This window comes from Prionailurus bengalensis, chromosome A2 (assembly GCF_016509475.1).
Source record: "Prionailurus bengalensis isolate Pbe53 chromosome A2, Fcat_Pben_1.1_paternal_pri, whole genome shotgun sequence".
NCBI classification, from domain to species: domain Eukaryota; kingdom Metazoa; phylum Chordata; class Mammalia; order Carnivora; family Felidae; genus Prionailurus; species Prionailurus bengalensis.
In genome coordinates this window covers 10,520,135-10,535,474 of record NC_057348.1, presented here as the reverse complement: position 1 = coordinate 10,535,474, position 15,340 = coordinate 10,520,135, and the positions used below count along the sequence as shown (strand labels likewise).

At 42.5% G+C, this 15,340-nt stretch overlaps 2 protein-coding genes across 2 annotated transcripts in view; both read left to right on the top strand.

The window, feature by feature from the left end:
- Window positions 1-8,105: 8,105 nt before the first annotated feature.
- The window catches only part of LOC122487003 (adhesion G protein-coupled receptor E2-like), a 28,354-nt gene continuing 21,119 nt past the window's right edge, over window positions 8,106-15,340 (top strand). Inside the window, exons 1-2 of the mRNA XM_043586850.1 lie at window positions 8,106-8,231; window positions 10,437-10,502. Coding sequence (XP_043442785.1) covers window positions 8,204-8,231; window positions 10,437-10,502 — 94 coding nt within the window. The 5' untranslated portion in view covers window positions 8,106-8,203. The remainder of the gene's footprint in view (window positions 8,232-10,436; window positions 10,503-15,340) is intronic.
- LOC122487002 (BBSome-interacting protein 1-like) lies at window positions 13,906-14,320 on the top strand. Its single transcript, XM_043586849.1, has one exon. It carries the CDS (start codon window positions 13,989-13,991, stop codon window positions 14,199-14,201), a length of 213 nt encoding a protein of 70 aa, XP_043442784.1. The 5' UTR covers window positions 13,906-13,988; the 3' UTR covers window positions 14,202-14,320.

Sequence of the window (15,340 nt, the reverse complement as noted above, 5' to 3'; positions counted from 1 at the left end):
ATAAGCATTAAGAAAAAATTTTAATAAAAAAATAAAATAAAAATACAAAGAGCTGTTTAAATTTAAAAATAATGGGAGCCTGGGTGGCTCAGTCGGTTGAACGTCCAGCTTCAGCTCAGGTCGTGATCTCATGGTTCATGGGTTCAAGCCCCGTGGTAGGCTCTGTGCTGACAGCTCAGAGCCTGGAACCTGTTTCAGATTCTGTGTCTCCCTCTCTCTGCCCCTCCCCCTGCTCGCACTCTCTCTGTCTCTCTGTCTCTCTGTCTCTCTCTCTCTCTCAAAATAAACAAACATCTAAATAAATAAATAAATAAATAAATAAAATTTAAAAATAAAACCTCAACAGGAGCTGCCCGGGTGGCTTAGTCGGTTAAGCGTCTGACTCTTTTTTTTAAATTTTTTTTTTCAACGTTTATTTATTTTTGGGACAGAGAGAGACAGAGCATGAACGGGGGAGGGGCAGAGAGAGAGGGAGACACAGAATCGGAAACAGGCTCCAGGCTCCGAGCCATCAGCCCAGAGCCCGACGCGGGGCTCGAACTCACGGACCGCGAGATCGTGACCTGGCTGAAGTCGGACGCTTAACCGACTGTGCCACCCAGGCGCCCCAAGTGTCTGACTCTTGATTTCGGCTCAGGTCATGGTCTCGCATTTCATGAGTTCAAGCCCCACATCGGGCTCTGTGCTAACAGTGCAGAGCCTGCTTGGGATTCTCTCTCTCTCTCGCTCTCTCTCACTCTCTCCTTCTGTCTCTGCCCCTCCCCGCCTTGCTCTCTCTGTCTCTCTCAAAATGAATAAATAAATAAACTTAAAATTAAAAAAATAAAATAAAACCTCAACAGCACCTAAGAACAGTCCCATAAGAAACGCGTGAAGTTCTCAAGGAGAAAACTGTAAGGTGTAACTGAAAGAAATCATAACCTACACAAAGAGAGAGAGTTGGGTTAGTAGTGATGGAAAAGTCTTAATACCGTAAAAAAAAGTTACTACCTCCAAGTTCATCTACACAGTCAATGCAACAGCAGTCAAAGTCCCAAGACATTTTCACGGACTTTAGTAAACTGGCTATAAAGTGTATTTAGAAGAAAAAAATGTGACAGAAGAGATAGGCCACTTACAAAGAAGAATAAGCAATTAGGTGCTCACAACGGGCCATTTCTTGCTCTTTGCTTTTTCTTGACTGAACTTTAATCAGGCTTCTCTCTTTCCTACAGGCCCCTGACTTCTGCTTACCCTCCAGCCTGAGCAAGTACCCGAAAAGTGGAACATACCCTTGCCATCAGCCTCTCCTGGGAATTGGCTGACCACAGCAGGACCCTCTTTTTGCCACAACACACTGATAATTTCCTCTTATTTGTCCAGCTTCCCCTCCAAAGATGCTGCTTATCTCCGCCTGCTTCTTCCTTTACCCTATAAAATAAAAATATTTTTCCATATGATTTTGAGATACTCATGGATTTCTGAGAATCTTCTCCCTACAACAATAGTCCTTCTAAGTAAAGTCTCTCCTTATTCAAGCCCAGATTTAAAGTTATTTGAAAGAAAACACAGGGATTTGTGTCATAACATCTAAAAAAACAAAACCATGGCAGTTTTTAACATGTGGTGTTGTTCCAGGAATAGAAAATGAGTCAATGAAAAAAAAACGTAAAGAATACATTATCTACAGCAATGTGACGTTCCATAGAAATAGCATTTCTTTTTTTAAAAAAAAAATTTTTTCAACGTTTATTTATTTTTGGGACAGAGAGAGACACAGCATGAACGGGGGAGGGGCAGAGAGAGAGGGAGACACAGAGAGAGAGGGAGACACAGAGAGAGAGGGAGACACAGAGAGAGAGGGAGACACAGAATCAGAAGTAGGCTCCAGGCTCTGAGCCATCAGCCCAGAGCCTGACGCGGGGCTCGAACTCACAGACCGCGAGATCGTGATCTGGCTGAAGTCGGACGCTTAACCGACTGTGCCACCCAGGCGCCCCTAGAAATAGCATTTCAATTCAACGTTTGAAACACTGAATGTGAAGTCAGGGAAGTCACAAATTCTCTCAATAAATGGTGTCAGGACAACAGGCTATCCACTTAGGAATGAACAAATTCCAGGCACATCAAAATCTACCAAGATTATTAAAATATTAGAAAATGAAGGACAACATCCCAGGCAAGATTAAACTAAAACTCATATTGTAAATAATTGAAAACCTGGACCAAAACGAAATTATAACTTTATGGTGACACCACTCTCAATTTCTTCTTTATTTCAATTGTAATAGGATTGGCATTTACACTGTTTGTTATCAGTGTGAATGTGGACACACAGAATCATCAAGTGACGCTGGTGTTCCAGGGTACCCCTGTCCATGGTGGCCCAAAACCATACGGCAAACAGAGTGCACATCTTCCTAGACCCATTACACAGTGGTCCACTGTTTGCCTGGTGGCACCCTCAGTATCTGTCCCACCTGCCAACTTAGCTACAGATTCCCGTTTCTGGGAGCAGTCCTGAGCTATGCCAGTCTATTAGTAGTCAGATTCCAGTTCGGAAGGAGCTGCCGGATTGTATCTGGTTAATAACACACATGCTCTTCAGGTTCCTGGGGTTCCTGTTAAGGATGAGAGAAGAGTTGAATTAACAGAGACTACTTCCAGGGACACCTGACTAGCTCAGTCCGTGAAGTACATGACTCTTGATCTTGGGGTGGTGAGGCCAAGCCCCACGTTGGATGTAGAGATCACTTAAAAAAAATTTTTTTTTTAAAAAGAAGGAATACAACTGTGATTGATAAGCATATGTTAATTAAAATATGCATTTGAGGGGCACATGGGCAGCTCAGTTGCTTAAGTGTCCAGCTCTTGATTTCAGTTCAGGTCTTGATCTCATGACTGTGGGCATATCAAACCCTGCACTGGGCTCTGTGAGGGACTTAAAGCCTACTTAAAAAAAAAAAAAAAAAAAAAAAAAAAAATATATATATATATATATATATATATATATATATATGCATTTGCTTTTTTTTCTTTTTTAAATTTATTTAAATTTTAGTGAATGTTAGTGCAATATTGTTCAGGAGTAGAATTCAGTGATTCATCACTTACAACACCCAGGGCTCATCACAAGTGACCTCCTTAATACCCATCACCCATCTAGCTCATCTCCCACACACCTTGTTCCATCAACCCTCAGTTTGTTCTAAACAATCTGCATTTGAAAGGAGAAACTTGGCCTTATTTTCTGTGTTAAAACCCCATCCGGTGCTATTGGGTTTGTTGTTCTTTATTCTTGTATCCCTGTGAAAATGGATGATCTTGCTTTGAGAAAATATTTATATCTTGAGTTTTCAAACTAGGAAGTTTCAGTATTCCCTTTATTGACAAGAATAACCTTAAAAGTCTAAAATTGTTGGTAGTTTTGCTTCCAATTTAACTGCCCCTCAAATTCAAGTGAATATTTTCTTCCTTTACCCTTCTCCAGAAATAAAGCAGGTGACAAGGTTTTCAGGGGGGAAAAAGGTTATGTTGATAAGTCACCATATTCAGAGTCTGAACTCATTTTATATAATAAAAACGTTTGCATTATTTTACAAAAGATATCTAGATGGAGTACATACAAACATACACACAATATATTCTTAACACCTTAAAGTCAATAAGAAAAATACAACAACTAAAATAGAGTGTGCAAAAGATAGGAGTATATAATTCACAGAAAGCACCATGAAAATACAAAGATGTGAAAATTGTAAAAACACTGTTAATGAAGATACAAATTCATATGACATTAAGATAAATTGTTTACCCAACAAAGCAGGGGGATGAAAACATTTGATAATGTATAATTTCAGGATTCCTACCAATGAACAAATAAAGATGTGGCATACACACACACACACACACACACACACACACACACAATGGAATATTACTCGGCCATCAGAAAAAATGAAATCTTGTCATTTGCAATGACATGGATGGAGCTAGAATGTATTATGCTAAGCAAGATAAGTCAAGTAGAGGAAGACAAACACCATATGATTTCATTTATATGTGGAATTTAAGAAATAAAACAAGGGCGCCTGTGTGGCTCAGTCGGTTGGGCGGCTGACTTTGACTCAGGTCATGATCTCACAGCTTGTGAGTTCGAGCCCCACGTTGGACTCTGTGCTGACAGACCAGACCCCAGATCCTGCTTCAGATTCTGTGCCTCCCTGTCTCTCTGCCCCTCCCCTGCTCACGCTCTGTCTGTCTCAAAAATAAATAAACATTTAAAAAATTTTTTAAAAAGAAACAAAATAGATGAACATATGGAGGGGGAGAAGAGAGAGAAACAAACCACAAAAGATTCTTAACGATAAAGCACAAACTGAGGGTTGATGGATGGGGGTGAGTGAGGAATGAGCTAAATGGTTCACAGGTACTAAGGAGGGCACTTGTTGTGATGAGCACTGAGTGTTATATGTAAGTGATGAATCACTGAATTCTACTCCTGAAACCACTGCACTGTATGTTGGCCAAATAAATTTAAATAAAAAATTTTTTAAAGATTCCAAGATGTCTGTAAACCCTAAGCCTCCTAATGGTTAAGTAGAAACAGAATTGTAAAATTGAAGTGTCCTTTACAGATCGCCCAGACTGGCCATGTCCTTCTATCAATGAAAGAAACTGTGTATCCTTCAAAGAGACTGGCTTATATTCTTGATGTCTTTGACTTTTCCCCTATCCACAAGTGTATAATGGACATGAAAATTCTAAGTTCCTGTGACTTTCTTCTGTTAATTTCCTTCCAAATGAGCAGAGAGGTCACGTAAGCCACCAATCAGCAAATTTTTCATGTTAAAAATGAAAAAAAAAAAAAAGATATGACAGGGGTAGGTTTGATTGCATGTGGAAAGTTGATCCTCTCCTATAGCACCTGGGTAATTTGATACAGTCTCATTGAATAGAAGAGTTGCAAAATTTATTACAATGTAAAATATATATGCTCTGGCAACCCAGTGTGTAAACCACCCGATAGGTCTGCTAAAGAAATTTACAAAAGTTCTCCTTCAGGTATTTTTGAGACAATCACGGCAGCATTATTGTAGCAATGGGAAAGGAGAGGCCATCTACATGTGCATTAAAAAAGGAGAAAGGCAAAATATAATGTATTTTGTAATCTGTATATTTGGAACAGTGGCCAAAAAGAAAGGCGTGGATCTTTATTCAGTGACATCCAAAAACTCTCCCAAAACATCACTGACTGAAGAATAAGTTGAGAGCAAAGTACATGGTAGGAAAACCTTTATGTTAAAACAAAACACAGCTGGGGTGGCCGGGTGGCTCAGGTGGTTAAGCGTCCAGCTTCAGCTCAGGTCACGATCTCATGCTCTTGGGTTCGAGCCCCACGTCAGGCTCTGCACTGGCAGCTTGGATTTCCACCCTCACTTGCCAGCAAATCTTCCCTTGACTCCTCGCATGATATCAGAGAAGTCTGCCCAAACAGAAGACTTTAACAAAATCCAGTTTCAAAACATATCACAAATATCAAGGACACCGTTTTAAAAATCACTGTCCTCCCAAGAACCAGGAACACCTCAACTCGAGATGACACAAAGGTTAGAATTATCTGACAAATATTTTAAAGCAACCATCATAAAAAAATGCTCTAATGAGCAATGACAAACTTTTCTGAAGCAAATGAAAAACTGGAAAGTCTTAGCAAAGAAACAGAGAACTTTGATGAAGAAACAGATGATATATACCTCACATCTGTCCGAATGGCTAAAATTAACATCTCAGGCAACAACAGATGTTGGCGAGGATGCAGAGAAAGAGAATCTCTTTTGCATTGTTGGCGGGAATGCAAACTGGTGCAGCCACTCTGGAAAACAGTGTGGAGATTCCTCAAAAAACTACAAATAGAACTACCCCATGACCCAGCAATTGTACTACTAGGCATGTACCCAAGGGGTATAGGTGTGCTATTTCGAAGGGGCACATGCACCCCCATGTTTATAGCAGCACTAGCAACAATAGCCAAGGTATGGAAGGAGCCCAAATGGCCATTGATGTGGACATATATGTGTGTGTGTGTGTGTGTGTGTGTGTGTATGTATGTATATATATATGGAATACTACAGAGCACAAACTAAGGGTTTCTGGAGAGGTGTTGGGTGGGAGGCAATGGGAATTAAGGAAGGCACTTGTTGGGATGAGCACTGGGTGTCCATACGTAAGAGATGAATCCCTGGGTTCTACTCCTGAAGCCAAGAGTACACTGCATGTTCACTAACTTGAATTTAAATTTTTAAAAAACGAAATGACAGCACTATCCATCAAACGGGGGGAAAAAAGAAACATGATGTAAGGATAACAGAAACTTGAGGCCTGAAAAATACAAAACCTGAAATAAAAACTCTACTGGATGGGCTTACTAGCAGGATAGAGACAGAAGAAAGGGGGGGAAAATCAGTGAACTGAAGACAAAACAATATGATTTACCCAATCTGAACAAAACAGACAAAATAAACTACAGAACAATTAGCAGAGTCTCAGGGACCTATGGGACTACAAAAAAAAAAAAAAAGTTTAAGATATCTGTCACTAAATTCCAGAGGGAGATAGAGAATACAGAACTGAAAAATTATTCAGAGGGGAAAAAATGGCTAAAATTTCTCAAATTTCAAAAAGACAAGAACATATGAATTGAAGAAGCTGAGGAAACTCCATGGGGTGTCTGGTGGCTCAATCAGTTAGGCGTCCGACTCTCAATCTCTGCTCAGGTCATGATCTCACAGTTTGTGAGTTCAAGCCCCGCATCGGGCCTCTGTGCTGAGGTGCAGAGCCTGCTTGCGATTCTGTCTCTCCCTCTCTCTGCCCCTCCCCTGTTTTTGCTCTGTCTCTCAAAATAAAGAAATAAACTTAAAAAAAGAAGAAGAAGCTGAGGAAACTCCAAACAGTATCAGCTCAAACAAATTAGGGCCAAGATACATCATGATCAAATTTTTGATAACTAAAGGCAAAGAAAAAAATCCTTGAAAGCAAAGAGAGATAATGATACCTCATCTCAGAGCCTGGAGCCTGTTTCCGATTCTGTGTCTCCCTCTCTCTCTGCCCTTCCCCCGTTCATGCTCTGTCTCTCTCTGTCCCAAAAATAAATAAACGTTGAAAAAAAAAATTAAAAAAAAAAAATCCTTCAGAAGTTAGGGAGAAACCAGGATATCTTTTCTTCATTAAAATTTATTTTTTCCTAGATATTAAATAACACACAGTTTTGTGGATTGACTCATATCCCCCCAAAATTCATAGGTTGAAGCCCTAAACACCGCCCCCCCCCCCCCACACACACACACGCACGTGAGACTGTATTTACAGACAGGACTTTTTAGGAGTAATTAAGGTTAAATGTGGTTATAAGGGTGGGGCTCTAAAAGTGTCCTTATAAGAAAAGGAAGAAACACCAGTGATCTCTCTCTCCCTCTCCTTCTCCCTCTCCCTCTCTCTTTTTCTCTGTCTCTGTCTCTGTCTCTCTCTCTCTCACCCTCTCCCTCTCCCTCTCCACACACAAGGAAAGGTCACATGCAGACACAAGGAGTAGGTGGCCATCCACAAGCCAAGAGAGAGCTCTCACCAGGAGCCAACCCTCCCGGCACCTTCATCTTGGAATCCAGCCTCCAGAACTGAGAAGATAAATTTCTGTGGTTTGAGCCGCCCAGTTGATACTCTGTTATTACTGCAGGGCGAGCAGACTAATCACACACATGGCCAGGTAGAAAACAAAGGAGATTTAAACAATGCAAACAAAGAATCTCACTATAGTTCCACCACACAGAGGAGTGGAACATTTGGGGACGTTTTTCTCATCTTTTAAAACCCATCAGGAGTATTTTCCTTCGCCAATACATAGGAGTCTAAGGCTGCGATGAGTGTTGCTGAAGAATAAAAACACCTTAGTTCTAGACCAGACATGGATTACACAGGATCACATCTTCCTGTATCACAAACATTTAAAAACCACTTTCATGGAAGCTTTCAGTACAAATACCAGTAATGCTATGCAAATATTTAAAAAATAGAAGTGGAGTTTCTGGGAAGTTAATCACAGGACAGATTAGGGGGAAAGAAAGGATCCAGACAAGCAGTTTCCTAAATCGGCTCCTCTAGGGCCCAAGTCAGACCTAAAACAGGAAGTCTTTGTAACACGCACAGACCAAGAGCAGAGGTCCGCACCATGAGGAACAGATATCGACTGCTGCCAGGTAGGTGGAATTATAACAATAGTGACAGATAACTAAAGCTATCTGGGAACTCGCTAACCAGTTAGAGAATATTCTGTGTTCCTGAGACTCTGGGTTTTTTTTTCCCCACTTTCTCTACCAAAGACGAAGGGGAGATGTTGAGAAGGATATTAGCTCACTTGTATTAAGTCTCAAAGGAGATAATCAGTGAAACTTATTCCCCGGGCCAATCCAACAAAGATTTCTCCTTTTACTACCTATATCAGTCCAGTTTCTCCAGAAAAACAGAGCCAATACAATGTGTGTGTGTATGTGTGTGTGTGTGTGTGTGTCTGTGTGTGTGTGTGTGTCTGTGTGTATGTGAAAGAGACAGAGTGAGAAAGAGAGAGAGAGAGAAAGAGGGAGAGATTCATTCATTTTAAGGAGTTGGTTCATGAGATTGTGCAGGTTGGGAAGCTGAAATTCTGCAGGGCAGGCCAGCAGGCTGGAAACCCAGGGGAGATTTGATGTTCTATGTCAAGTCCAAAGTCAGTCTGGAGGCAGAATTCCCTCTTCCTCGAAAGAGGTCAGACTTCTTTTGTTTTTCCTAAGGACTTCAACTGATTGGATGAGGCCCACCCAGATTATGGAAGATAATCTGTTTTACTCAGAGTCTACTGATTTAACTGTTTCTCTCATCTGAAAAAAACACCTGCCCAGAGATAGCTAGACTAATGTTTGACCATATATCTGGGTGCTGTGGCCCAGCCAAATTTGTTACATGAAATTAACCATCATATTACCTATACTATTTTTTTTTCACAAGACTATATAGCAAATTCTCTAAAAACTCTAATGAGCTAAGAAAAATATCATCCTTTAGCCCATAGGCTTTGTGTGGGTCACAGCATGGTTTAAAGGACAATAACAGTGCATAATAGCAAAGTCAACTTAATTCTGATTAGTCTTTCTTTCCCTCAATGCTTAGTATGATACCTGTTACACAGTAAGTTAAGCGTTCCTTACATATTGTCTTTATTGCTTGTAATTTTGTTTCCTGGTTGTCATGAAAATAGCCACATCTCGAGGTGTCTGAGTGGCTCAGTTGAGCGTCCGACTTTGGCTCAGGACATGATCTTGTGGTTCATGGGTACGAGCTCCGTGTCAGGCTCTGTGCTGACAGCTCGGAGCCTGGAGCCTGCTTCGGATTCTGTGTCTCCCTCTCTCTCTCTCTACCCCTCCCCTGCTCACACTCTGTCTCTATCTCTCTCTCTCTCAAAAATGAATAAACTTTAAAAATTTTGAAAATAGCCACATTTCTTATCATCTGATTTGTGGAACAGGATTTTAATGCTGGGCACATTCTAGGAAAATCCTATAAAGGCACACAGATATGAAAAGATTTTCGTAGGGTTCATTGCCTCCCACAAATGGAAGGAGAGACTCTAACAGGTGGCCCAGTGATTGCCTGTAGAATAGATTCCTTCGCGTCTGCAATGGTGTGTATACCACAGAGCCTGTCCAGTGACGCATCGCTCAGGACGAGACTGGGGGATAAAGGGAAAGGCTGTGCCCTCAGTGTGCCACGGGAGGGCCAGGAGCTCGCTTGCAAGGAACCACAGAAGTCATGGGCGCTGCACCTGGATAGGCCACTTAACCAGGAGACGGTGGCTGTACCTGACGGTGCCCTTAGTTGTCATCAGCTCCCCCCCCTCTCTTGACTCCAGGGCTCCCTGCCCTGCTGATACTGCTGTGAGCTAGGGCTCAGACTTGGGGCTGTCTGACGCCCAAACCCACGTTCTTCTCGTGTGCCCCAAAACATGTATGTCAAAGAGGGGACGGTGACCCTGGGAGAGAAATCCTCAGGGTAGATTTCTGCCATTGCCAGAGAACTAAGAACCTGGCCAATCTGAGGACTTTGTGCTTCAAGATTCACTTCCTCCACCGGGAAAGGTTGGAATTTCTACCTTGTGTCCCTGACGTCACCTGTGTATATTCTGTCCCCTTACCTATAGCACTGAGGCTCCGTGAGGATGTGTCTGTTAGTGACTGACTCCTCTGGGAGTCAAGGGATGTGAAGGGCAAAAACTGAGCCCTCAGTTCCACGAAAGGTCCGAGAGCCCTGTGGCTGCTGCTGGAAAGCTGTGGGCCGCAGGACCAGACCCACCTCCCCAGGAGGCAATGACCATTAACACCAGAGCTCCACACTCCTCTTTTTGTCTTCTCACTGGTTTTTTTCTGCTTCAGGACTCTTGCTGCTGCTGCTGCTGCTGCTGCTGTTAATATTCAGAACTGCTTCCCAGAACACTAGAGGTAAGTCTGTCCAGATTTAGTGACATAAGCTAAGAATGCACATGCTGGGGTCTGGATCCTGTCACCGACAAAGAGGAAAGGAGGTTTATTCTCCAAGCGAGGCTCCAAGATGGCCTTCTGGGGATAAGAGAAGCTGTTTCTTCCTCCCTTAATGTCCAGCCGTCTGTCTTTTCCTCTTCCAAAGGCAGCCATCCCTCCACGACCCTCCCCTGCTCGACTCAGGGACTCTTAGCTGGCAGCTGCTGGCTTCAACCATTCCTTGAGCCTTCCGACTGTGGTCCTCATTGCTAGGGCCCCCACACCTGTGCTCACTGGCGCCCTCCGAACTCTCCACGGGTCGATGCCTCCATGATTCGGGTGCTCGTCTGGGGAGAGCTTCACCAGCCCCTTGCAGAGTTGTGATGGTACAGGGACTTGGGTGGCAGAGGGGCTTGGAGATATGGGGGGAGGTGGCGAGATGTCCCGAGCCCTCAGCCCTAAGAATAGCACCCAGCCCTTCATGCAGGAAAAGAGAGGTGACAGGGCAGGGGGAGTATGAGGGAAGTGGACCATCAGGTTTCCATGATCAATGGGTTAAGTGTTGAGAGCTCACACAGCGGAGCTGGGCTACCCGGCTTCAAAGTCTAATTCACCCTGACTACACCTGACACGCAAGAAATTATTTCCCCTCTCTATGCCTCAGGGTGCTTGTCTGTAAATTGGGGATCATCGTTGTACCTACCCCACGTGGTTAGAGTGAGATTTAAAATTCACCTGCATAGGGGCACCTGGGTGGCGCAGTCGGTTGACCGTCCGACTTCAGCCAGGTCACGATCTCGCGGTCCGGGAGTTCGAGCCCCGCGTCAGGCTCTGGGCTGATGGCTCAGAGCCTGGTGCCTGTTTCCGATTCTGTGTCTCCCTCTCTCTCTCTGCCCCTCCCCCGCTCATGCTCTGTCTCTCTCTGTCCCAAAAATAAATTTAAAAAACGTTGAAAAAAAAAATTAAAAAAAAAATTCACCTGCATAAAGAACAGCTAAAGATGAGTATGGAGCAAATTGTCAACAAATGTCAGTTATTATCATTGTTGCTGTTGCCATTATTATTTTCAAAGAAGAAAGAAAGGGGAGAAATAGTGGAAGCTTAGGCTGTCTTTCTGGAGTGAGCTCCCCGGGAACTCTCAGCCCCTCACGGTCATGGTCTCCTGCCTCAGTGTTCACAGCTGACCTATGAGGCAAGCAGAGTTGAAGGTGGGGTTTTTTTTCACACCTTCACCCATTTTGCCCACCCCATCCCCCCCACCTTGGCAGTCACTGATCTGTTCTCTGTATCTCTGAGTTCAGTTGTTTTTTTTTTTTAATTCCACCAAAAAGTGAGATCATACAATATTTTTCTGTCTATTTCACTTAGCATAATGCCCTTAAGGCCCATCCATGCCGTCACAAATGACAGGATCTCTTCTCTCTTATGGCCAAGTAATATTCCGCTGTATCCGCATACCATTTTGTCATTATCCACTCATCCATCGGTGGACGTTTAGGTTGTTTCCATGTCCTGACTGTTGTAAATAACGTGGGATGGAACATGGGGGTCAGATATCTCTTTCAGAAAGTGATTTCATTTTCTTCAGGTCAGTACCCGGAAGTGGGATTACTGGATCATACAGTAGTTCTATTTTTATTTTTGTGAGAAATCTCCATACTCTTTCCCATAGTGGCCGCACCAATTTACATTCCCTCCCACAGTGTGCAAGGTTCTCTTTTCCCACATCCTCACCAATACTTGTTATTTCTTTTTTTATAGTGGCCACGCTGACAGGTGTGAGGTGATATCTCAGTGTGGTTTTGATTTGCGTTCCCCCGATGATTAGTGGTGTTGAGTACGTTTTCATGCACCTCTTGGCCATCTGGATGTCTTCTTTGGAAAAATGTATATTCAGAGGCTCTACCCATCTTTAAATTGACTAATAATGCTCTTTGGGGTTTTTGTTGTTTGCTTGTTTGTCTTTGCTATTGAAGGTGTATGAATTCTTTATATATTTTGGATGCTAATCCTTATCGGATACTGTATATGATTTGCATTTACTTTCTCCCAAGTTGTAGATTGTCTTTTTCATTTGGTTGACGGTTTCCCTTGCTGTACAGTTTGATGTGGTCCTGCTTGTCTGTTTTTGCTTTTGTTGCCTTTGCGTTTGATGTCAAATCCAAATAATTGTTGCCCACACCAATGTCAAAAAGCTTACCCCCTATGTCTTCTTCTACGAATTTTATGATTTCAGGATAACATCATTTTTCAAATTATCAAATTTGGGCTCAAAGAGATCAAGTGACTTATTCGAAGTCATACAACTAAAAAACTGGTAAAAAGCACACCCAGGTCTAAAACTAAGGAGTTTTTAAGTGTTAATGAGGATGTGGAGAAAAAGGAACCCTTGGGCATCGTTGGTGGGAATGCAAACTGGTGCAGTCACTGCGGAAGACAGTATAGAGGTTCCTCAAAAAAAATTAAAAATAGAAATGCCATATGACCCAGCAATTCCACTACTGAGCATTTACCCAAAGAAAATCAAAACACTCATCAAAAAGAGATATGCCTCTGCTACATTTACTACGACATTATTTACAATAGCCAAGATAAGGAAGCAACCCAAGGGTCCATCCATAGATGGATGGGTAAAGAAGATGTGTATCTGTCAGCAATGATATTACCCACCCATAAAAAAGAATGAGATCTTGCCATCTGCAACACAGATGGCCCTAGAAGGCATGACGCCAAGTGAAATGCATCAGACTGAGGAAGACGAATCCCGAAAGATTTCATATATATGTGGAATCTAAAATATAAAACAAACAAAACCAGACTCTTTTTTTTAGTGTTTATTTATTTTTGACAGAGAGAGAAGGGGAGAGAGAGAGAGAGAGAGAGAGCATGTGTGTGAGTGGGGGAGGGTCATAGAGAGGGAGAGGAAGAGAATCCCAAGCAGGCTCCATGCTTGTGAGCACAGAGTCCAACACGGGGTTTGAACTCATGAACCGTGAGATCATGACCTGAGCTGAAGTCGGACGCTTAACCAACAGAGTCACCCAGGCACCCCCAACACCGGACTCCTCGATACAGAGAGCAAACTGGTGGTTGCCAGAAGAGTGGTAATAGGGGGATGGGCAAAATAGATTAAGGGGATTAGAAGGTACCAAGCTCCAGCTATCAAATAAACAAGTCACAGAGATGAAAAGTACAGCATAGGGAATATAGACAATAATATGTAATAATCGTGTATGGTGACAGACAGTAGCTACACTTATCATGGTGAGCCCTGAGTAATGTTTAGAATTGCTAGATCATTATGTTGTGCACCTGAAATTAATGTAACACTGTATGTTAATTATACTTCAATGAAAATATATTTTAAAAAAGAAAGAATAGAGAGGAGTCTGTAAGTAGGCCTGAAAAAGGACCAAAGGTGACCAGTCATCCCAGGAAAAAAACTTAGCTGTATCCAACAATTCAGATATGGCGGAAGTGAAGTCAATGTTCCGGGAAGTCCTTCCAAAACAAGGGCAGCTGTCTGTGGAAGATATAACCACAGTGGTGCTGTGTAAACCCAAACTTTTACCCTTAAAATCTCTGACTCTGGAAAAATTGGAGGAAATGCAGCAAGAAGCCCAGGATACGATTCGCCAACAAGAAATGGCAGAAAAGGAACAATGGCAAATAACTCACTGAATGATAACTTAGCACTTCTACAGAATACCCTACCTTAGTATTAACAATAGCTAGAAAATAATTTGCACCTGTATGCTGAGAACAGTGTGTGTTAATAAAACTGACAGTGCTTATAAATAATATAAAAATACCCAAGACTAATGAAACTTGTATTGTGAATTTAGACACTGTGGTTTGTATCGAACATAAGCAATTAAAAAAAACTTTGAGGGGCGCCTGGGTGGCGCAGTCGATTGAGCGTCCGACTTCAGCCAGGTCACGATCTCGCGGTCCGTGAGTTCGAGCCCCGCATCAGGCTCTGGGCTGATGGCTCAGAGCCTGGAGCCTGTTTCCGATTCTGTGTCTCCCCCTCTCTCTGCCCCTCCCCCGTTCATGCTCTGTCTCTCTCTGTCCCAAAAATAAATAAACGTTGAAAAAAAAATTAAAAAAAAAAAAAAAAAAAAAAAAAAACTTTGAGCCCAAAAAAATAAAATAAAATAAAAATAAAAATAAAAAATAAAGAATACAGGAGTGCCTGAGTGGCTCAGTCAGTTAAGCATCCAATTCTTTTTTTTTTATTTTTTTTAATGTTTATTTATTTTTGAGACAGAGAGAGACAGAGCATGAATGGGGGAGGGTCAGAGAGAGAGGGGGAGACACAGAATCTGAAGCAGGCTCCAGGCTCTGAGCTGTCAGCACAGAGCCCGACGCGGGGCTCGAACTCACGAACCACGAGATCATGACCTGAGCTGAAGTCGGAGGCTAAACCGACTGAGCCACCCAGGCGCCCCTAAGCATCCAATTCTTTTTTCTTTTTTTGAAATTTATTGTCAAATTGGTTGCCATACAACACCCAGTGCTCATCCCAACAGGTGCCCTCCTCAATGCCCATCACCCCCCTCCCCGCCCTCCCATCCTCCCTCAACCCTCAGTTTGTTCTCAGTTTTTAAGAGTCTCTTATGCTTTGGCTCTCTTCCACTCTAACCTCTTTTTTTTTTTTTCTTTTCCCTTCCCCTCCCCCATGGGTTCCTGTTAAGTTTCTCAGGATCCACATAAGAGTGAAAACATATGGTATCTGTCTTTCTCTGTATGGCTTATTTCACTTAGCATCACACTCTCCAGTTCCATCCACATTGCTACAAAAGGCCATATTTCATTCT